The 25,099-nt window shown below is 35.9% G+C and overlaps 1 protein-coding gene across 1 annotated transcript in view; it reads left to right on the top strand.

Annotated features, from left to right (window-relative positions):
• BCKDHB (branched chain keto acid dehydrogenase E1 subunit beta) overlaps positions 1–25,099 on the top strand; it is a 240,503-nt gene that overhangs the window by 61,838 nt on the left and 153,566 nt on the right. The window contains exons 4-6 of the mRNA XM_079146543.1: positions 11,094–11,227; positions 11,468–11,623; positions 13,990–14,098. Coding sequence (XP_079002669.1) covers positions 11,094–11,227; positions 11,468–11,623; positions 13,990–14,098 — 399 coding nt within the window. The remainder of the gene's footprint in view (positions 1–11,093; positions 11,228–11,467; positions 11,624–13,989; positions 14,099–25,099) is intronic.

Below are 25,099 nucleotides of genomic sequence, written 5' to 3'. Positions count from 1 at the left end.
AATGTCTATCTAATAAGATTAGGAAGATATGCTTGAGAGTTCTTCCTTTCTTATTATATTCTCAGTTTGTTCTCCCTCTTGGGATATAGCTCATTTATTACAGATCTTATCTAATTTGTGACAAACTGAGTACTTTGTTCTTAAAATAATTTTGTTCCAGTGTTCCATATTTTCAGTAGTCTCTAATCTGATAATTGCTAATCATAATTGAATTTCTTGAAAAAGAAGACCCAACTTTTATGTACCCAAATTATTTTTATTTTCTCTTTTAAAATTCCTTTTATAATTTATTTAAAAGTACAAACTTTAAAAAAATATGACTATCTTCATAAGCATAGCAAGCAGAAAATATTAAATACAATGTAACTTTCTTTAGATAATGATCATAATGATGCTGATTTGTTGAAGTATAAAACTGATACATTTAGTTGAAGATTTCAGTTGAATCTGAGCTGTTTTGAGAACTTTACCTGAAATTTCTCTTTTATCTAGTTGTTTCCATTCCACTTCACTCCTTTTTTCTTAAAAGCGTGTTATATAAAAACAATTCGATACTTTCTTAACAGTAGTATTTTAACTTTACAAATATCACTAATATTTTAGTTCTGTCTACAAGTTTAGAACTCTCACTATTTTGGGGGGATAGAAATGTATACATTTCTACAAAATAGCTCACCATTTCTGCAGAGTAACAGTGCTATCTTACTGTGCAGTTAATTATTGAATCAAAATTTGAAGCAATTCCTTTTAAAAGGTCTTTTAAAACATTTTCTCAACTAAGAGTTTTTTTGACAATTTTCTATCACTTTGCTTTAAAGGGGATTTTCATTTTATTTCATTGTTGGTAACTAGGTCACATATTGTGAAAGTTTAAACTAGCTATCATATTTGCTTTAACTTTTTGGAGAAACATCTAAGGGAATTTGAGGACATTGTCCACATAGACTTAACTACATTCAGATTAGATGTTTAAAACGATTTTGTATCTGTGGCTGTAGTGCCAGATAATTAAGGTCTAATTTGATATATTTTAGCATTTATGCGTTGAATAGTTTGCAATAGCAAATTTAGGAAAAACTTTTCTTTTCTTTCTTTTTTTTTTTTTTGGCAGCTGGCATGGAACCCTGGGGCACTGAACCACAGAGCCACATCCCCAGCCCTTTCTTGTATTTTATTTACTGTCAGGGTCTTACTGAGTTGCTTAGCACCTCACTATTGTTGAGACTGGCTTTGAACTTGCAATCCTCCTATCTCAGCCTCCTGAGCCACTGGAATTACAGGTGTGTGCCACCTTGCCTGACTAGGAAAGATATGTGTATGGAGCATAGTGTATGGAAAGATAGTGTATGGAGCAAGTGTTTATTAGGGTACCAAGGCTGCTCTAGTTGCTGACTGTGGACTTTGGGCAAGCCACTTAAACAGAGATTTGATTTCCTTATTTGAAGAGTGGGGGCATTGCATGGAAGGTCCTAATAGTGCTAGGATTTTGTAATTCTGTAGTTTTTCTGCTTGCTATCTTTTCATGTCAAACTATAATTATTACAGATCACTAAGTTATCTCATTGGTTGTCTACTTGGTTTCTTCTTTTTGATTTACTTAAAAATGTGTTTTTACCTGTGGAATTTTTGTAGATTTAACCTTGAATTTATTTTTATTTTTTCTCCAATGAATACAATGTAGGATGTTCCTGTAGTCTCTTGAATTTAGAAATGAATTCAAGTGAAAGATTAATTTATCCCATAATGACTTATTTTCTCTTCTCCAGTTAATCATGCACAGTTTTTAACAGAATTTTTTTTAAAGAGGGCTAATAAAATACTGCTTTTAAATAGTTGCCAGAGCTTCCTTGGATAATTTATTTATTTATTTTTTTGTGGTTCTGGGGATTAAACCCAGGATTGATATATCACTGGGTGACATCCCTAGACCTTTCTTATTTTTTTATTTTGAGAAAGTATCTTATTAAATTGTCCAGGCTGGAATCAACTTGCAATCTTATTGCCTTGACCTCACTTATAGCTGGGACTACCGGTGTATGCCACTGCACCTGGTCATTTGTTTCTTCAGTTTTTTTTTTTTTTTTCCCCCCTTCATTACTGAGGATTCAACCCAGGGGTCCTCTACCATTGAGGTATATTCCCAACCTTTTTTACTTTTATTTTGAGACAGGGTCTCCCTAAGTTGCCGAGGTGATCTTGAACTTGCCATCACCTGTCTCAGCCTCAAAAAATTGCTGGGATTACAGGTGTGTGCCACCACATAACTGGTAATTTATTTTTTAGAATATTTTTTTCCAATTTATTCTTACGTAGAAGAAGCAATTCGACCATCAAGGTAGTAGTCATAGTTTACTGTCTAGGTCAGACACTGATGCATGTAGCCAAGATTACCCATTTGTGAAGATCACTCAGCTTGTTGCTCTGGCTGCTGAGAATGCTGTCGACAGGTATCAGCCATCAGCCCCTTTGGAGACTGCCTCAGCTGCAGCGAACCACCCAGCCTGAGGTCATGCTTGGCAGCCCCCACTTATCAATTAATCAGTGTGAGAATACAAAGGCCTGGTCATTTCAACCCAGCTAGGTACAACTCAGAAGGGTCATTCTGAATGCAGAAATCCCACAGGGTTGGCCAAGGCTTTCATTGGTCTGCATCACCTCTGGACATCTCCCTCTGTCCATTCTTTCAGTTGAGACCGGCACTATTTTTATGATTCCAGAATAGACCAGGTTCCAAGGTTTCCAGATTTAAACAGTGACATTCTTTCAAGTATAGATTTCAGAAAGGGTTGTTTATGAATTTTTGTCCTGTAGAGTCTACCTCTTTTTGAACATTCCTACACAAAAGATCTGGGGCATTTATAATGGGTAAGAGAAGAAAATTAAAGAAAATCAATCAGGAGCAATTGCAGGTACCAGGAAATGTTTTATGAATGAATGTTCATTAAACACAAAGTCTCTTTGTAATCAGTGAGTCTGCAATTTTGGGTGAAGACCAATGCACACATTCAGCAAAGCCCAAATCAGTTCCAGGGAGTCAAGGAATTCCTAAACAAGTTACCTCTTCTACTGAGAACACAGACTGTGTCTCATTCACCTTTGGACACCCAATAGTACCCAGCAAGATATCCTAAACTTAGCAGTCATTGGACAATATTACTTGAAAGAACAAGTTCAAAAGATCCCTTATTTGGGGCTAAAGTGACATTTATGTCTGTGACAATTATATCGTAATGTCCCACCACATAAATAGGTGAGAAAGGCATACAGGAGTTGAACTGAAACTTAGCCATAGGTAAGTGATATCAAAACCTAAGTGGAGAAGTAGGGACTAATTAATAACACATGAAAAATTTCATTTAAATAATGTGAAAATGTTAAAGTGAATACAGACCACAGACTCACCCAAGCATACAGATGAGAACTATATTCAATCATCTCCAATACCTAGAAGAGACCCTGAACAAAGATTTTTTTTTTTTTTTTTTTTTTTTTGGTAGGAGAGTTTGAACCCAGGGGCTCTTAACCACTGAGTCCCATCTCCAGCCCTTTTTATTTATTTATCTTATTTTGAGACAGGATCTCCCTAAGTTGCTGAGGCTGGCTTTGAACTTGCAATCCTTCTGTCTCAGCCTTCGGAGCTGCTAGGATTACAGGTGTGAGCTACTGCACCTGGCTTAACACAGAACTTTCAAGACTTTGTTTAATGAATGACTAAATGACCAAAAATAATATGAAACAGAAATAACAGTCAAAAATCAGGAAACTAAAAGTCAGGTCAGATTATAAAGTTTCAAAATCTAATTGCCTACACACATATTAATGAATTATTTACCTTATATATATATCATAAGGTCACATCTTAGAAGAATTAATTTTTTATATGACTTTAAAGAAAAAGTCACTTCTCTATAAGTAACCAATAGAAACTAAAATAGGGAATATCTGGTTGAAAGTTAGCCATCATGATTATGAGACAGTGTTTCGTATGTTCAAAACAGAGGACAATGTTCTAAACAGCCCTTTCTAACCAATGCTTACTGAAATCTACACTTGAAAGAATGTTGCTGTAAGATAAATATAAATAAACTCCCCTCATCTGGAAACCTTGGAACCTGGCCTATTCTGGAATCATAAAAATAGTGCCGGTCTCAACTGAAAGAATGGACAGAGGGAGATGTCCAGAGGTGATGCAGGACCATTGAAAGCCTTGGCCAACCCTGTGGGATTTCTGCATTCAGAATGACCCTTCTGAGTTGTACCTAGCTGGGTTGAAATGACCAGGCCTTTGTATTCTCACACTGATTAATTGATAAGTGGGGGCTGCCAAGCATGTCCTCAGGCTGGGTAGTTTGCTGCAGCTGAAGTAGTCTCCAAAGGGACTGATGGCTGATACCTGTCAGCAGTAGCATTCTCAGCAGCCAAAGCAACAAGCTGAGTGATCTTCACAAATGGATGATCTTGGCTGTGTGCTTCACAGTGCCTGACCTAGGCAGCAATATGACTACTACCTTTATGGCTGAATTGCTTATTCAACTTTCTTTTTCATTTCTTAGCACTTGATAATGAGTAGCCTAATGTAGGAGACTAATATGTGGTACATGAGGTATGAGTTAGGGCAGTATTTTTTTTCTTCCATTTATTACGTTTTCATTTAGGTGTTAATATTAATATTACTAACCTTGGATAATAATGCAACTGTAAGTGTGTTTACCCAGGACAGTCCTTTTTGCCTAGAATTTCGTGTTGAGGCTCAATTAGCATCTGTTAATTTTTTTGTTTGTTTGTTTTTGGTGTTGGGTTTTAACCCAAGGGTGTTTTACCACTGAATTATATCCCCATCCCCTTTTAATTTTTATTTTGAGACAATCTTGCTAAGTTGCCGAGAGTCTCACTGAGCTGCTAAGCCTGGCCTTGAACTTGTGATCCTTCTTCCTCAGCCTCCTGAGTTCCTGGGATTACTGGGATGTACCACCCTGCCCAGTTTGGAATGGGTACTTTTACACCTACTTTTCCATAAAGTTTTATGGGAAAAAGAAAACTTTAATTCTACTGATAGATTTAATAACTTGGAAGGACATATATTCACAAATAAAACTCTGAAATTATTTATGGTTTTGAAAAATGTCTAGGGAAAGAAGAGATCGAGGTACTCAATAATTTCCTTAACCTCCAAAAGGTTATACCATGGCCCCTTCTTTTTCTTAATTGTTGTTTCTTTGCCCTCTCTTTACTGTTTCTGGTCTTCAGCCATGACCAAATGAAGAGGGCTCACTGCTGGACTCAGTTTTGCCCATCTCTAATTCTTTGGCAAGAGAAATCAACTACTGGTTTTATTTTGATATTTGGCACCATGTCGTGGACAATATCTTTAATAGGGTACACTGCTAGTGCTGTAGAACTTCTTAATCCTCTTTCTTTTACAAAAGAACACTATTAGTGGTGGTATGATTGTATGCTTGATTTTCCACAAATGAGAACTTGACAAGACAAATATGTAGTCAGCTAGTCATCTGGCAATCTACACATATTTCATTGGATCATGGACTTAAAGATATAGCTTAAAATTTACTCAGGATTAGCAAAATGCAAGAGAATGTCATGTTTTATGAATATCTTTTACTCCAGTTTTCTAGAATAAAACATTAAAGCTTGTCCAAGGTTTAGAAAGAAGCAATTCAGATAGTGTTTACTTTTTTCTGACCCAATCCAAGCTGTTAGGCATTCGGGAACTCTTAGGGCGAGGCATGATTTTCCTTCATATGAAGTTAAAACACCTAATTAAACGTTTGTTGAGCTTAATTGATAGCACTTTGATATAGATTCTTTGCAACTTTGAGCCTCAGAAATTTACTGTGTCATTATAAACTTCAACTGCTTTTAAGACATAGGGATTCCATATGTTAATTCTACATTTCAGTCATCACACAGGTGAATGTTTCAAACCACCATATATTTCAGGGATATCTTTTTTTTTTTTTTTTTTTTTTTGCTATGTATTAAAGTCAGGTCTTGTGCATGCTAGGCAAGTGCTCTGCCACCATACTAATCCCCAGACCTTTATTTTATTTTTATCTTCTTAAGAATTTGAGACATAATCTTGCTATTTTGTCCAGGCTGGACTTGAACTTGTGAACCTTTTGTCTCAGCCTCCCGAGTAGCTTTAATTATAGGCATGTGCCACTGTACCCAGCCCAGGGATATCCATTTTCTTGTACTACCTGGGTTAAGGATCATTGTATTATCACATACTTACAACATGGGATTTGAAAAATTTGGTTCCAAATACTGAAAAGCCAAGCTTAGTCATCTTAGAAGGTAGAAAAAGTAGATTTCTAAACCAAAGGAAACCTACTTCCCATTTTCTAATTTATCATTTTCGAATAGACATTCGTTAAATACTTGCATTGTGCCGGGTAAATGATAAGCAACTAGCACTGCCATTCCTTGTCATCTACTGACCCTATGCCAGTCCTCTTTGTTCCTAGCCTGGGCTTACTATCTCCTCTCCTGTTCTCCTGTCAGTGTCTACATGCTCTGGCTTCTCAGTGTCTTGTCCTTCATCCTACCTTAGCCTCTCATTCTTACAGTCATACCTTTATCATTATCAATGATTGCAGTCTCTCCATAATCTCACTTTGAGCATCCCTAACTCTTGACTGCAACCTTGAACCTCTCCAGCTCCCTGATTCTGGTACCATCACTACAGCAATCTTTAGACCTTAATGATTCTTAAGGCCATGGATTTCATCATCCTATTACTGCCTTTCTCTTCTCCAGTGACCCTTCTTCTTTTATACCCAGCTTAGATTCCACTGGATTTCAAATCCAGATGTAGTTAAATTCATCTCTCTCTAAACTCAACTTCCCTTTACTCTATGTTGCTGGAGCAGAACAGGCCATTACACCAACTGGTTGCACCCTGAGTTCAAGACTAGTCACCTCCAGAGGTCACTCATGTTGCCACCCACCCAGGCACGTTCCTGGTCCATTCAGTCTTCTGTTTTTCTTCCTCCAGATGGCTTTTCCCATCCTTTCTCCTCATTAATAGTCTAGTTTATTATTTTACTGAAACAGATATGTAACTGCCATTATAGAGCACTTGGGCATCCCTCAAAACTGATTATATCCATGGGCTGGCATCAGTGTCCTTATGCTTCCTTGACTCCTGGACTCTGAATGAATATAAGGCACCTGGACCCCTTTGCAGTATTCTCAAAGATGTGGTTTCTGTTATTACTCCTTCTCTCCATTTCAGTAACTTTCTCAGCAGTTTCCTCTTCTCTACGTATCGTTCCCATTAGTCTACAAATATGTTTTTCTTCCATTTTAAAATATGCCTCTTGACCTTCTCATTCCCTCCAGCTGGTCACTGTCCCCCTTCTCTTCTTTATAGCAGAATTTATCCATGTACTTGTAGCTGCTCATTTTCTTCAATTTCTCATTTGAATTTACTACAGTTAAGCTTTTGTTTTCTCTCTTCCTCCTACTTTGTAGAAACTGTCATGACAGGGTCATCAATGATAAAATTCTCAGCCCTCATCTCACCGTCTGATAGCGCATGATATAAGTTGATCACTGATCATCTTTAGTGGTAACACTTTGTTCATTTGGCCCCTAGGACAGCACTTTCTAATTTTCCTATTAACTCTTGGACCTGATTCCTCACCTGCTGTCCTCTTAACATTGGAGCATCCAGAACCATGCCTTTGTCCTGTGTCTCCATTTTAATTTACTGAGTAATCTTATCCCATCCCATTCAGTATGCTGGAGACTTCTACCTCATATCCAGCAGTCTAACTGACAGTTCTACCTTCTGACTGAAGGCATATCACAGTAAACATCTCCCAAACTAAACTCTGGACTTTTATCTCAACACACTTCTTCATAATTTCTTGTTTTTTTCTCAGTTACTGGCAACTCTGCCCTTCAGGTTACTCAGGTCAAAAGCCTTTAAATCATCTTTAGCATTTCTCTGACTCATTTTATCAACACATCCTTGTGGCTTTGTTTTTAGAATATATCTAGTTTTGCCCCTTCTCTTTCCACCTTCTCTGCTGTTATGCATTATTATCTCTCACTGGGAATATCAGAGTCCTGTGATCAGCTTTACTGTGCTCTCCTTTGCTGTTGACAGGCTATATTCACAGAATACCCGCCAGAGGGTATTGAAAGGCAGGGGCTTTGCTCAATGACTTCCTATTTTCCTCACTCACCTGCTTTCTGATTCACTGATTCTCCACAGTGAAAGTTGTGTTTACTGTGGTCCGTAGGCCCTGCTGATCTGGGCTGCACCCCGCTCCCATCCTCTGTACTCTTTGACTTTTTCTCATGCCACAGTTTCTCATGCTGTCTGGACTCCTTGCTTGCTTTCTGATGTGCTAAACTTGCTTTTACCAAGGTCTTTGCTCTTGCTGGTCCTTCTGCCAAGACATCTATTCCCTTGGATGTATGATATACTGCCTCATGAATGTAAGCTTCATGAGGATAAAATTTGTTTTGTTTTGTTTACTGCTGTTTTCCTTAACATGCAGAAAAAAGTGCTTATATGTTAAATACTTTGTAAACATTTGTCAAATGAATGTCTGAATTATTTTAGTCTTTTCAACATCATGATTCTTCTGTTACACGTAAGGAGCAGAACCTTAAAGGAGGGAATCTAGTCATTTGTGGAGGTAACACTTAAATCCTGGTCTGCCTTGTCTCATAGTGCAATCCTGTATTAATTTATCTACCATGATAGTCTTTGCATCAACTTTGCATTGGGTTAACTGCATTATAAGAGAAAGGAAATTATTAATATTGTGCACCTTATTAGTGCTCCTGGGAGAAAAAAGAAACAGATTTTTCATGTTGAAGTGCTTTCTTTTTATCATGGAAACATAGTAGAGATATTTGTTGGATTGCTTCCTTTGGAGCAAAAGAGTTCTGAGAAGTTCACTTTTTTCTGCCTTTTAGTGGCTATATTTTCTTACCAAGATCAAAAATTCCTGCATCCTGTGAACTTGAAGTAGCAAGAAATAAATAAGAATGCTGCTTGTTTGGCTAAGGTGATTGAGGTATTCCCGGGATGTGGATTTTGCTGGTGGCCACTGGAATTTATGTTTCTTTCTACCACTGAATTGTTCTTAATTTAAAGGAATCATAGATTTTCTAAAAATTATCAGACTTCTTACTGTCAAATGGGAAATGGGTAAGGAATTGAGGTCACACTTTCAGAAGATTGTCATAGATCATGATGAGTATGAATCATGCTTTTAAGATTTTGCAGCTGCTTTTAGAGTTTCAAACTACAGGATGTGTCTAGTTGGCATTTCTCACACCTGCTCTATTTGTGGTTCATGTTCAAGTGGAATGATTGAGATGTTGAATTCTGTGTACCAAGAAGAAATGATGGCTGGGTTATAGTAATGAAGCATGACTATCAGATCTGTCGCAAAACATTTGGCTACCTGGCCAGACTGTGGCCATTGTTTGCATCCACTCAGTCCCCCCCAGTTAGAATTTGTCATGAAGTGAATTTGTCATGAAATGTCAGCATTATCTGAGAGGTGGTACAATTTCAAGTGACAATTGAGCAGTACATGTTGATAAAGTTGTGCCTTGTGGTTTGAATGGAAAGCCATAGGGGTTTATCTGGCTCCTCTAGTTTAGTCTCAGACTCATTCTGTCACCTGTTTATTGGACACAGATCAAATTTCTGCTTAGCTCTTTCAGCTTCCAGAGGTTATTTTCTGCTGGATTTTTGGAGTGTCCTGCAGGCGCAGGGGTCATTGAGTGTTTGAGGCCTTTGTGTGCAGATTTTGGGGCACCACCACGTGTGCTTTCTTTAAGGCTTTACATGTCCCCCATTTCCAGCCACTGGCAGCCCCAGGCAGGGTTCTCTGACCCCCATTAAGATTGAGTTGGCTTGTGCAGCTTCTAACTGTCTCCAAAATAGGCCTTGAAGTCCCTCTGGGCACAACAAATGCCATGCTCATCTTCTCTGTGCCCTGCTTTCAAAGGTCAAGTTCCTCTCAGTTCTTCTCTGCTTTTGGCCCTCTGGTGGCTGTAAGTAGTCATTTTATTTTGCCCAGAATTTATAATCATTAAGTGCCAGAGGGTTAGTCTAAAAGAGGCAACTCTGCCATTGTCTTTAGAACTTTAATTTGTTGGGATATATATATTTAGCCTAAGGATTTTGTTTGGTTTTTTGAGAACAAAGTAAGAATTTCATTTTGAAACAGGAGGGGTCCCAAGAGAGGATCACCTAGGATTATTAAATTTTCTTTTTGTTACTTGTTTCTTGCTTAATTTCACCATGGTCAGAGAATATACCTTGTATGATTTTAATCCTTTAAAAGCTATTGAAATAGGATTTATAGCCTAGTATACGGACAGTTACCGTAAATGGCCTCTGTTTTTACTTTAGAAGGATTTGTACTCCTAGGTGTTAGGCATAGTGTCCTGCGTATGTCAGTTAGGTTATGTTTGTTAATCATGTCCACATCGTGTATACTTTTTACCTTTTTCTTGGTATGCTTTTTATGTCACTTACTAGAACCAGTATGTTAAACATCTCCCCACTATGTTGTGACTTTGTCCATTTCTCCTTTTGGTTGTGTCGATTTCCCCCATTTATTTGGAATCCACTGTCAGATGCATTTCGGTTTAGGATTGTTGTGTCCTTCTTGTGAATCAGACCCTTCAACTGTACAAACTTTGTCTCTTTATTTCTGGTAACACCTTTCACCAAGGTTGACTTTGTCTGCTATTAACAGTGACATGAGCTTTGGTTAGGTTTTTCTCTGTATATTTTTTCCTTCATTTTGTTTAAAAATTGTCTTTATATTTTCTTTTAAGTGATTAGGTTTTTGCTTTATTTTATTCCATTGCGAAAGTCTTTCTTTTAATAGGAACATTTAAATTACTTACAGTTAATATAATTACTAGTTATATTTAAATCAACCATTATCTATTTATTATCTATTTCCTCTACATCTTCTGTAGTTCTCCATTTTACAATTATTAACTTACTGAATTTTTAGATGTGTCATGCATTACATCACTCTCATGTACCATGTTGTCTGATTTCCTTTTCTTATTTTTTTTTAAAGGAAAAGATAGAGTTTTTAATACTCCATTGTGTGAGCAAGGAATTGTTGGATTTGGAATTGGAATCGCAGTCACTGGTGCTACTGCTATTGCTGAAATTCAGTTTGCAGATTACATTTTCCCTGCTTTTGATCAGGTAAGTGTTTTATATTTTTTTGTAAATGAGCATTCATGAGGTTGCTCAGTCCACCAAGTATTGAAGTATTGCATTCATCTTCCCATTGTCCATCTTAAGCACATTTTGTTAACCCTAAGTTAGTGTTTTACAATTATCATTTTCTAATGGGAATATAATCAAAGTTCTAATAGATGATTTTAGAAGATGGATTGAGCAGGAAGGACTCATTGCAACATGTTCTTCTCTCCTTTGTCTCAGATTGTTAACGAAGCTGCAAAGTATCGCTATCGCTCTGGAGATCTTTTCAACTGTGGAAGCCTCACCATCAGGGCCCCTTGGGGCTGTGTTGGCCATGGGGCTCTCTATCATTCTCAGAGTCCTGAAGCTTTTTTTGCTCATTGCCCAGGAATTAAGGTACACTCATTTATGTACTTTATTCGATCCTCATTTGATATTTCCCTTTGTTTGATTCTATGAATATTAACTAATATGTTCATCTGGGGGCAAAGAGGATTTTGGAGTTTATGTGAATTTAACCCTTAAGTAAGGGATGCTGGTATAGTGGTGCATACTACCTGTAATCCAGGCTGAGGGAAGGGGATTGCATGTTTGGGAGGCTGAGGCAGGGGAATTGCATGTTTGAGGCCAGCCTTAGCAATTTAGTAAGCCCCTGTCTCAAAATAAAAAATAAAAAGGGCTGGGGATTTGGCTCAGGGATAGAGCATTCCTGAGTTCGATCCCCAGTACTGCAGACAAATAAAACCCCACAAATTAGGGAAGCTGGCATTTTCTTAAAATCAGTTATCCAATGCCCAGTTTTACAGACCGTTCCTTTTGAAGTAACACTGGCTTGACACTGGCATTAGTTAACATCATAGACTTCAAAGAATACAACTGAGAACATCACTGGTTTGTCTTACCCCTCTTTCAAAGCCTTATGTTTCTTTCTAATTGGTGTTTCTTACTTACTGATTCTGAGATGATTTTAATAATCCTGCCATGTGGTTTACGTTTATCTTGAAGTTGGAGGAATAGGGTACTTGCTGTTAGTTCATAGATTGGGAGAAGGCCCTTACCTAGGTGTGTTTTTCCTAATCAGGAGTAAGGTAATACTGTCTTAAACAATTAACTTGGAAGCATCTCTCTATTGTGACTGGTCTGCACAGGAGCTTATTTTTTTTGATAATAAAAATATTTTTATTATTTTATGTTAATATTTTGTTCTATTGTCTTTTCTATTTCTTTTTGATCGAACATCTTTCCAGGGAATCATAGAAACCCACAGATATGTCAATATGGAGATATTTGTTCTTGATGATATGGTTTGGTTGTGAACATGTGTTTGTGTTTTATTTGTGTTTGTTTTTTCTACCAGACAAAAGCCATGAGGTTTTTCTTATTTGAATGAAGGTTCTGTGCTGGCTCAATGTGAGCTAGAAATGGTAGTCTGGAACTATTGTTATATTGGAGACAACAGCTATTTTTTGTTTGGGCTGAATATTGATTCATATTTCTTATTTGTAACATTACCCTGTGTTTTAAAGAGTAGACCTTTTCTCTCAGTTCCCTAACTTCTCTTTCCCTCTTCTGCTTTCTCTTTCTTATGTTTCTCACATCAAATGAAAATATACATAAAATAAAAAAGGCTAAAAATAAATACATGAGAAAGCAGAAAAAGAGAAACTAAAAAGTAGGAATATAAATGAAGATACTATGTGATATGGTTACTTAATGTGTTCAGAAGTCTTTTATAGAAAATGAAATAGACTTGTGCTTTTTATTTTTTAAATAAAATTCCTTTAATAAAAAGGGCATTAAAAATGACTTTGGGAGCTCATGTACTTTGCTCAATGAGTCTTATTTGAGTCTTTGTAATAAATTCAGGCTTATTTTTAATAATTCTTCCTATGTAATCCTTGCCTTTATACAATTACTTTAGGATCACTAAGAATTAGACACAAATTTGTGATTTAAGGCAGCACCGTATAGAATTTAAAACCTCAGCCTGTAGCCTCCAGATAATACTGGTCTAGCAAGCAGTCTGACCTTGGGCAAGCTTCTCCATGTCTGTTTACGCCTCAGTCTCTATATCTATCCTGGGAAAAGTAATACTAGCTACCTCATGAGGTTGCTGTGAACAGAAGATGAATTAATCCACATAGTGCTTGGCAGATTAGCACCTGCTCTTTCCTGCAGCCATCACCCTGGCTGTCAAGGAAAACTTGGAGCCCTTTCCTGTGACCTGGGAAGCGTAGAGCATAACACTGCTTTTTACTCTGCCGAAACTGGACATAATGTGCCTGGATCATAAAATTCAGTGGTACTTTTCCACTCTTGATATGAAGGCTGCAAGTTTTCATGGGGAGGAAGGAGATTTTGGTGTGTTAAAGTTGAGAAGAGTTACATGCACTTTGCATGTAGCTGCACAGTATTAGTAGAAGAGATTACTTAATAGGTAAGTACAGGTAGATATTGATGATTTTATTTTTTGCTTTGATGTATGCTCTGTGGATTCTTTTCACTTTTTAAATAGGTAAGTTTAGCTCCTTAAGAGAAGAACAGTATCTTAGTTATCAGATCATGAAAGTCATCTTATAAATATTTGTTGAATAATTGGAATTTTCTAGATAATTTGCAAATTTTATAATACTTTATTAGGTTAAATAAATAATCAATTTTTATTTTCAGTTAAAATTGATTATTTCAGTATCCTCCCTTATAAGCATTTTATTGGTATACCTTTTTACTAAAATTGTGTTTAAAAAAATCTGTTTTTGCAGGTGGTTATACCCAGGAGCCCTTTCCAGGCCAAGGGACTTCTTTTGTCATGCATAGAGGATAAAAATCCTTGTATATTTTTTGAACCTAAAATACTTTACAGAGCAGCAGGTAAATGTTTGTTTTATGTTTGTGAATATCTTTATATGTTTTTTTTTTCTTTATTTTTGTTTGTTTTTTATTGATTCTGGGGATTGAACCCAGCAGTGCTCTACCACTGAGCTACATCCTCAGCCCTTTTGTGTATATATATAATTTTTTTTCATAGATTTATTGAGGTAAGATTGAAGTACAATAAAATGCACATATTTGAAGTATGCAATTTGATCAGTTTTAACATTTATGTAACCAATATAATCAATATAAAAAGCATTTCCATTACTTTTTTAAAAAAATTGAAATCATGCAGACGATTTTCTGCGTGGTTTATTATATTAGAAATCAGTCACCTTAATATATAAAGGACCCCATCCCCATACGTCAACTACTTCAAAATTAAATAGCACACTTATAAATAACTCACAGGTCAAGGAAGAAAGCACAAGAAAAGTAAATAAAAAGTGCTGTGAATTAAGTGATTATAAAAGCTTAAAATATCAGAATCTCTGGGATGAAACAGTACTCAGATGAACATTTATAATTTAAAGTACTTGTATCAGAAAGAAACTAGATTAATAATCAAATTATTTTCAAATTATGTCGTAGGAAAGTAAAAATAAGAGTAGGAGCAAAATATATGAAGTAGAGAAGAAATAATGTATCTAAAAGTTGATAAAAAAAATCAAACAAGTCTAAGAAAAAAGCAGGAACACAAAAATTAATATCAGTGGGAAGGGAGCTATCAAAATAACCCTACAGATGCTAAAAATATATTAAGGTAATATTACAATTGTATGCCAACATACGTGTTTGCTTACACCATGTATGCTGCTGAGAAGAAAGTGTATTCAGTCATTGATGGTTGAAATATTCTATGTATGCTAAGTCTAAATTATCAATTATATTTTTTTTTACTTCTGTAACTCCTTTATTTGGTTTTTATTTGGAGGATCTATCTTGTGGTGACAGAGGCATGTTAAAGTTACCCAATATTATTGTGTTGTGGTCTGTTTGATTCTTGAAATTGAGAAAGGTTTGTTTGATGTACATAGATGCTCCATTGTTTGGGGCATAAATATTTATGATTGTTATGTCTTGTTGAGGTGTAGTTCTCTTAAGCAGTATGAAAAGGCCTTTGTCCCTTCTGATTAACTTTGGCTTAAAGTCCGCTTTATCTGATCTGAAGATAGAAACCCCTGCTTTTTTACATGATGAATGTTATGTTTTTGCCCATCCTTTTACCTCCAGTCTGTGGGTGTCTTTGCCAATGAGTTGAGTCTCTTAGAGATAGCATATTGTTGTTCTTGTCTTTTAATCCAATTTGGCAGTATATTTCTTTTGATTGATGGGTTTAGGCCATTTTCATTCAATGTTGTTATTGAGAAATGATTTTTATTCCTTGTCATTTTGATTTATTTCTGGTTTTTAGTTTGAAATCACTTCTTGTTGCATTGACCATTCTTCTGGTGTAGTTCCTCCCTTTGCAGGTTTTTACTTTTATATTTCATTTCTTCTTCATGAAATATTTTATTGAGAAGGTTTTTTAGTATAGGTTTTCTAGTTGTGAAGTTTTTTAACTTTTGTTTATCATGGAAGGATTTTATTTTATTGTCAATTCTGAAGGTTAATTTTGCTGGGTATAGTATCTTGACTTACATCCATTTTCTTTCAGTGCTTGGTTTATATTATTCCAAGACCTCCTAGCTATGAGGAAAAATCAGCTGAGATCCAGAGTGTTTTCTCTCTAAATGCTGTTTCTCTCTGGCAGCCTTTAAATTTTATTCTCATTCTCTGTGTTAGATATTTTCATAATAATATGCCTTGGTGTGTATCTGTTGTAATTTTGTATATTTGGGGTCCTTTAAGCCTCTTGTATTTGATTTTCCATTTCATTCTTTAGGTTTGGGAAATTTTCTGATATTATTTCATTGAAAAGATTGTTCATCCTTTGGTTTGTATCTCTAAGCCTTCATCTGCCCTGATAAATCTGAAATTTGGTCATTTCAGGTTATCCCATATTTCTTGGAAATTCTGTTCATGGTCTCTTAACATGTTTTCTCCACTGTCAACTTTGTTTTCAAGTTATATATTTTGTCTTAATTGCCTTATACTCTGCCTTCCAAGTGATCTAGTCTGTTGGTGATGCTTTCCATTGAATCTTAATTTGGTTTTTTGATTCCTTCATTTTGAGGATTTATGTTTGATTTTTTTTCAGAATCTCTCTTTATTGATAGGATCTTTTGCTTCCTGCATTTTCTTTATGATTTCACGTCTTACATCATCCTTTTCTTTGCAGATCAGTTTGACTATGTACATTATAAATTCCTTCTCTGACATTTCTTCCAGTCTGGTGTCAGTAGACTTTATTATTGGAGTATCTTGGTTTGTTTGGGGTGATTTGTTTCATTGCTTTTTCATGTTATTTGTGTGTTTACCCATCTGGCAGTATGGATCTGAGATAGTAGAATTTCTGCCTTGTGGGCTTGTAGTGTCCCTGAAGGTTTCCAGTCCTTCAGGGGGAGACAGATAATAACAACTAATGCAAACAATATGCAGCATTAAACCAAATAATTTTTACTATGACATCTACAATGGTAATTATCATAATAAACAGAAATAATATGATCAGTTATTGCCTATAATAATAATAGCAAGTTTGCAAAAGGGTTTATAATTTCAAATGGTGGACAGGGAGAGAACAGAAGTGATCTGGTTGTGGTGAGAGAGGAAGAGAGAAGATAGAAGTAAAAAAATTTAAACAAAGAGTGAGAGAACACTAGAGATTGACTGGTAGTGGAAGAAGAGAGAGAATCAAGGAAAACAGGAGAAAAAATATTTATAAAGGAAAAATTTTGAAAAATTAAAAATAAAATAAACATCAAAGCCCTCAAAAAACTGATCCATGAAAAATAACTGGCTTCAAAAAGGCTAGAAATGAGAAAAAAAACAAATATAAGTATGTATAAATATCCATGTACCATTAAGATCACAATTAAGTAGAGGGGGGAAAAAAAGAAAGAAAAAAAAATCTCGAAAAGTTAAAAAATTCTTTCCTTTGGAATTCAAAAGATTCTCAGCTTCTTTTCTTAGCAGTTTTAAGTGGGGTTGTCTGGAGCATGGTGCTGTACCCTCTGGATTGCTGGAGTGAGGGAGGTAATCCCATAGGTGGAATTCCTGGAGGCAAGGTAGTTAATAGGTGAGTTCCAGGGTGTTTGCTGAATACCAGTTGGTCTGGAGATTTTATATCAGTGTACTTCCAGAGTCCAGTAATTTCTGGTCCATGCTGAAAAACTGTACCCTAGGGATCTCCCCTGGGTTCCACTCATATGTTGGAGGAGCCAATTCTTAGTTCCCTATATCTCCTAAGGACTCCAAGTTTCCTGGTTTTGGGGTTAGTCTCCAAATTCAATCTCTCCCACCTACTCCCTTCTGAATTCCAGGCCAGATGAATCTCTCCCAGAAGGTCCTGCAAGCATCCAGATTGGAAGGGAAGGGGTAGAGCTGAGTGGGTTTCCACTATCATTTGTCCCCTGTGTAAACCTCTCTCCATGTTCGATTTTCTCCTGGCTACTTAAGCACACTCTATATTTGTGCAGTGTGTGTTTACTGGGTCTGTATTTCAGGTCAAACTGGGGTTTGCCAGGAATCAGCTCCCACCGCCGCTGTGGCTGCAAAATGCTTCTTTTTCCTTCGTATGCTGCCTGGAGAGATGGCAGCTTCTTTTTCACACAAGGATATTGTGCAGCGTGCCTTTCAGTTTAGTTGGGCAGTGCCCTTGGTCTCTAAACGCTCTGTACCCAGGCATGCCTCAGGCCTCCTAAAAATGTGGGTTTCTTTAATTCCCTTATCCCTCCACTTTTCCTTGAAGAGGGACTGATCTGGCTAGTGCTTTAGGCCTGACAGGGTCAGTGGCTGTGCCACTAGGGATTTCTTCCTTATTTTATTATATCCAACCTCCTGAGCCCCCACTCTACTTTGAATGTCAAGTTTTAAATTCCAGTAAATCCCCAGCCCCTGCTTTTTTTGGTCTACCTTCCTTGCTGAGAAGCTGCCTGACTGCTTTCTTGGTTTCACTCTACAGAGCAGCTGGGAAAGCGAACTCCTCTTTTCTACTGTCTTGAAAACCTCCCCATGTTTTGTTTTCCATAGTTTAAGAAATTTTAACTTTTTTTATAAGCTGAGTTTATACTTTTCATGTAGAAACATTCTGATTGATTTCTTTTATGTTTAGGTCATCCATATGTGTAAATTTTATGTTTAGGGAAAATCCATCTGGCTATTTTACATTTTGGTTGAGGAAACAATACAGCAATGCGAAGTGGTAGCAAGAACAAAGGAGCTGTATGTTGGTGCTTAGAAAATGTGGATGGAATGAAAAAGTGAGAGTTATTGTACTACATAGTATCAAATTTCCCTTTAGCTGAAGTGACTATTAGTGTCTTCTAAGTTAGGTTATTTCTGATAGTGAAGGAGGCACTGTTAGCAATTATGTTGTGATATCAGGTTTACATTGGGGTGACTGTCTAGAGCAAACTGAGATGCTGGTCATCCTCCGTTAGCTCAGAATCATAACTCTGTAAACACCTGTGACTACTTATTTCTTAGCTGTAATGGAAATTTTAAATATCAAATGATTTGTTCTGTGTAAAGTATGTTTTGTTTTGAATTTAAGAAGATTACTCTGGCAAATCACTCTTTTCCTTGAATAGTTAAATTTAAAACCACATGTTTTTATTGTGGTATAATTTTTGTATAATAAAATGCATAGATATTAAGTGTTCAGTTTGATGGGTTTTTGACTACCCTATACTTTCATGTAATCACTATGTAAAACAAGATAATAGACTTTAATCATTCCTGGAAGTCCCTTCCCATTACTTCCCTGCCAAATCCATTCTTCTTGTCCCAAACTCAAGACACTTCCTGATTGCTGTTAGATTAGTTGTAGTTGTTTTGGAGCATTATAGAAATGGAATCACACAGTATATGTTGTCTTGTGTGTTCAACTTCTTTTACTCAAGCTAATGTTAGACTCATTCATGTTGTTGCTTGTACAATTGAGTTTATTCCCTTTTCATTGCTGAGTAGCAGTCCATTGTGTGTTTTCATTGCTTATTACTATTGCAATTGATATTGAACATGGTTTGTACAATATTAGAATGTGATTAGTAAGTAATAACATTGCCATTTCCTTGTACGAAGAACCATTTTTATTGTTATTTTTACTACCAAGGAATGACAGTTATTCCCATTATTTTTCTAAATATTGCAATTGTTACTACTAAGGAAAGTAGCTGACCTCTTATAATCATGCTGATAGCTTGTAAATAGAATTAATATATTGCAACCAAATATCTGGAGTCTGCCTTGTCCATGAATTAGTTGGGAAATAACTTCTTGGCTATGGGGAAAAGAACCCCTGAAAATTTGAGGCATGTAAAATGTTTTTGAATAAGTAACATTTCATGGTTTGATTTTTCATTGCATGAATGTATCACAATTTATTCATGGTTCACACAGCCTCACTTTATCCATTCGTCTGTTGATGAATAAGTTTACTTCATTGTTTTCAATTCATTGTTTTGCAAACTTCTGCAGTATTAGTAAGGCAAAGCTATTTTCCCAAGTCTGAAGTAGTATTCTATACAAAATTCGATAAATAAACTGTCTTAAGGATTTTATGCGCAGATTTCCTTAGGACGCTAAAATATTAGGCATCTAAAAAAGTTAACTTGTCAGATCTATGAACTTACCCATAATGTACAGTTTTAATCTGAATCTATAACATTTATATTACTAAGTCCTGTTCAAGAACGATTCCATTACAGAGGTAAATTCAAGCCTTTGGCTTAGAATTGTAGTGCATAGCTCTCTCAATAATCTCACCATCTCCTGGCCCTTCTTTTCCTGGGACCATATTATCCCCATCTCCGGTGCTTATACCTCACTGCATGTGGTTCTGAGGAGGCTACTTCATGGTCTCAGGATGTAGCCATGTAGCTCAAGCCCAGCCATTCTGACTTCTTTTCTGTGATTTTCTATGAAGAGAGACAGAACTGCATTGTCTAGAGGTGGTTTGCCTGGGATGCTGGGAGACTGGGGCCCTGAATTCCTTTTATTCCTCTAATCTTCCTTTATGAATGATTTCCCCCCAGATTCTTCCATTTAATCTCATTTTAAGTAGAACCTACTTTGAGTTTCAATCTCCTGTAGATCTTAATTATATAACAGGCAATTTTGATTAATGTAATATATAATCTTGGTTAGAGAAAAGATGCTTCTCTTTTCAAAGGAAAAGATCCCCAATCAGATTAGCACAATAAACTGCAGTCTTTCATAATTTAATATGGATGCTACTTTTGTTCTAATAACTGAAGTAGAAACCCTCATCTTTTTATTCATAGTCATATCTTATAAGATTGCTGAGAGGATTAAATGAGATAATCCAAATTGTATTTGCCAAGTTTTATAACTGTTTTTTTTTTTTTTTTTTTTCAGTACTAGGGATTAAACTCAGGGTCTCTTTACCTCTGAGCTACATCTGAGGCCCTTTTTATTTAATATTATTTTGAGACCAGATCTCAAGGCTGGACTTGAACATTTGATCCTCCTGCCTCAGCTTCTCTAGTCTCTGGGATTTCAGTCATGTGCCATTGTGCCTGGTTTTGAAGCACTTTTGAACACTTACATGCTAGACATGGTGCTATATTGTGAAGACATATGAACAGTTTAATTGAATTCTCACAACAATCTTAGGCAAATTTTATCATTATAACCATTTTATAGATGAGGAACTTGAAGATTAGGAAAGTTAAAACAGCTTGTTCAAAGTTACACACCAGGATTCAAACCCAGAATCTGTCTCTAGAGTCAGATATTGGACATACTTGGCTCAGATGGTTCTAAGTGCTTTTCACAAAAACTGTGAAATAGCACTGTTAGATACCTTTTGACAGACCGGGAAACTAATGATTGGTGAGCTTACATATCTTATTCTAGTGATAAGTTGGGTTCTATTTGTTTCATTTGGGTATTGGGGATTGAACCCAGGGATGCTTTCCCACTGAGCTACATCCCTAGTCCCCCTCCTCGTTCTCCTCCCCTCTTCCTCCTCCTCCTCCTCCTCTTCCTCTTCTTCTTCCTTTTTTTTTTTTTTTTTTGAGAGAGAGTCTCACTAAATTGCTTAGGGCTTTGCTAATTTGATGAGGACAACCTCAACATTGCTGATCCTCCTGACTTAGCCTCTCAAGTTTCTGGGATTATAGGCATGAGCCCAGATGGAGTTAGGTTTTAATAATATGTTTGACCTCTGAGATTACCTTCTTTCTAATATTGCTCTATTTTACATTCTAATTAATCATTATCTGAATGGAAGGCATACATGAAATATAACTTCCTTTAGGGGCCCAATTTTTTTTTGCCAAAAAATATGCTATTTAAAAATTTCCTGCCAAATTAAAATATATTTTTTAATCAAATGGAAATAAATACTATACATAACCATGTGTTGAGGCAGTATATCCCTATGTAGTGTATACTGTATACACTATGAGGTTCGAGTATATATGTATTAGTTTCTCTATTGACACAGAATTAATTCACTTCTTTGATAGTTATGAAAACTATATATCATAGTCTGATGTGGGCACCCATGGTGAGGGTTGGGGGTTGCAGCCTGTCTCTGCACTGTGAATAATTAAGGGACCTGGAACCCTGTCCCCAGAGACAGGCCAGCTGGGAAGTGTGTCTTCGTGTGTTTGGGGGAGAATGGGTGGAACCATCCTATCAGCTGTTTTCAGCCTTTCTGACACCCTCATTTCTGGGCCTGGTGCCCATATGCTGTGTTTATTCAGACATTTTTGCTGTGGTCTCTCCCTTACATGTCCAGTCTGCAACATTTAGAAAATATTTTTTAAGTTCAGCTGTCAACTATATGAACTATTATGGATAAAAATAAAAACAGGTAGGTAATACCCGTGTGTGTGTGTGTGTGTGTGTGTGTGTGTGTGTGTGTGTGTGTGTGTGTGTGTATGGTACTGGGCATTTAACCCAGTGACTTACACATGGTAGGCAAATGTTCTACTACTGAGCTATATACCCAGCCCAAGTAATACATTCTTTATGCAATAATTTCTTGAATTTTATTTTTACTTACATTAAGTATACATAAATAGATTTTTAAAAAAGCTTTTTGTCTTCTAAATGTTGTAGAAAGAGAAACCTTTTCATATCTTTGGATTTATTTATTATTTATTATAGTTAAGATATTTGAATACAATTAATCTTTTTAGAAATCACAGAGGGTGTTTAGAAATGATGGATAGGAAAAAAAATCTAGGCATTGTAAAAAGTATACAAAATGGTTAAGACTGAAAAAGAGAATGAGTCAGGTGACATTACCAAGTACAGGCCTCTGGAGGAAAAGATACTCTGAATTCAGTCTTTGAACTTTTGGTTTTATTTCATTTAATGATTCAGGATGTCAGAGAGATGGAAGCAAATGAGACTTTTATCTGTGGTTTTATAAGTGAGATAGGCTAGAAGACTGACTTCCAGAATTTTTGTAAAGGCCAAAAATCTTTCAAAAATAGGTCATAGTACTATTGATGATTTTTTTTAAAGCAAATACACTAATTATATATGGATTCATAATTCTGAAGAGAGGAACATTATTTTAAATAGATTTCGAATGGTAGAACAGTTTTAAAATATGTTTTTCCAAATAGTATATATAGAAGACAGGAATTAGTATTTTGTATTTTATGTATAAGCAGATTATTTGTGTGCAGGCTGACACATTTAGTACCAGGTACAATCTTTGACAGGATTATGTTGAATCCCTTAATGAGAGAAAATTTAATTCATTGGTTAGATTTTTGAATTAGCTTTTCAGTTGAAATAATAGTTACAAGGAAGTTAGCGTCAAAATAATATAATAAATGCCTAGGCTGTAGCTCATTGGTAGAGCATTTGTCTAACACATGCGAGGCCTTGGGTTCAATCCTCAGCACCACAAAAATAAATAAAATAAAGGTATTGTATCCATCTCCAACTAAAAAAATGTTACTAAAAAGAAAAATAAAAAACTGCAGTTCCTCACCTAATCCTTCATCAAATCTGTGCTTTTCCTACAGGCAACAACTTTCAATACTTAGCAGTTTCTTCTGATAATTAGTCATCATATTTATAAATAATATGCTTATAGTACTTAATATTTTTAAAGCGTTATTTTAATTTCCTTTTAGAAAACAGAATATAGCTCTCTTAAGCCACCTTCCTTTCCCCAACATGCACATCCCTCCTCCTTAGCATATCCAGACTTCTTCCAGTATCTCCACAGAGTTGTGATATAATTTTTGATCAGATCATAAATTATTGTTTACACTGTAATGACCATATTGGCATGATTCACAATCAATGAGAAATGCATTATTTTCTTTCCTTTTTGGTGTACAACTCTTTTTTTTCTTTCTGGAATTAATAATGTTTTCTTATTTTCATTTGCACAATTTCTTACATTCCTATTGCTAAAATCTTTGTAATCTTTTTTATTTTGTTTGGACAAATTATGTGATCAAGAAAAGGTCAGCCTTTTCTTTTTTCTGTAGGCATCCATTTTGTCTTTCTAGTGTAGTCTCATAAAGTGTTAAAGAATGTAGATTCTTTTGAAGCAGGTTTGAAGTACTAGCTCCACTACGTACTATGTAAGGGCAGTTACAAGATTTGCCAAATGTCAGCTGGACCCTCCACCTCTTCTTCCTCTTCCTCCTTCTCTTCTTCCTGCCTTTGTTTTAATTTGTCAATATTCTGTTGGCTAGATGTACCACAGTTCATCTGTTTACTTGCTGAAGGACATCTTGCTTGCTTTCAAATTTTGGAAGTTATCAGTAAAGCTGCTACAGACATCCATGTGTTAGGTTTTTATGTAGATGTAAGTTTTCAACTTCTTTGTGTAAATACCAAGGAGAGTGATTACTACATCATATGGTAAGAGTATGTTTAATTTTTTAAGAAACTGTCAACTGTCTTCCGAAGTGGCTGTACCTTTTTGCATTCCTACCAGCAGTGATTGAGAGTTCCTCTTGCTTTACATTCTTACTGGCTTTCGATGTTGTTAGGGTTTTAGATTTTTGACCATGGCAATAGATACTTTGTGGTATTTCATTGTTGTTTTAATTTGCATTTCCTGAATAAGATGACTCAAAGATCTTTTCATAGCTTAATTTTTGCCATCTTTGTATCTTCTTTGTTGGGGCTTCTATTCAGCTCTTTGACTTTTTTTTTTTAATTGCATTGTCTCCTTATTGTGGCGTTTTAAGAGTTCTTTGTGTATTTTGGATAGCAGTCCTTTATCAGGTATATCTTTCGTAAATTTATTTGCCCAGTTTGTGGTTTGACTTTCCTTTTTTTTAAATTTTATTTTAATTTTACCAGAGATTGAACTAAGGGTTACTTGACCACTGAGCCGCATCCCCAGCCCTAATTTGTCTTTTATGTAGGGGCAGGGCCTCACTGAGTTGCTTAGCTCCTTGCCATTGCTGAGGCTGACTTTGAACTTGCTGTCCTCTTGCCTCAGCCACCCAAGCAGCTGGGATTAAAGGCATGCACCGTATCTCCTGGGTGACTTTCCATTTTCTTGGCAGTGTCTTTTGTCTTCCTTCTCCTTCTTTAGAAGAACACACTCTTAATATATTTACAGTAATGATTTTTCTTTTCCAAGAATGTGATCGTCTCCACTTACACTTCTTTAACGTTTATTAATCAATTATGTAGATATATTCATTGGCCCATTTGTGGTTAGAATTAGGACTAGATGTTATGTACTGGTTGCTATTGTGGTTAGAATCTCCCCAATTACATGTTGAAATTGGTCATTACTGGTATATAAAAATATGACTGGTATGACTTCATTTAAAAATAATGTAAACCCATTACATGTTTATCCATTATAATTTCTGGCTATATGAGTTAACCCAGAGTCCTTCATTATTTTGTAGTTTTAATTCATAATTT

Source organism: Sciurus vulgaris (assembly GCF_902686455.1).
Source record: "Sciurus vulgaris genome assembly, chromosome: 7".
NCBI classification, from domain to species: Eukaryota; Metazoa; Chordata; class Mammalia; order Rodentia; family Sciuridae; genus Sciurus; species Sciurus vulgaris.
This window is presented reverse-complemented; position numbering and strand designations above follow the sequence as displayed.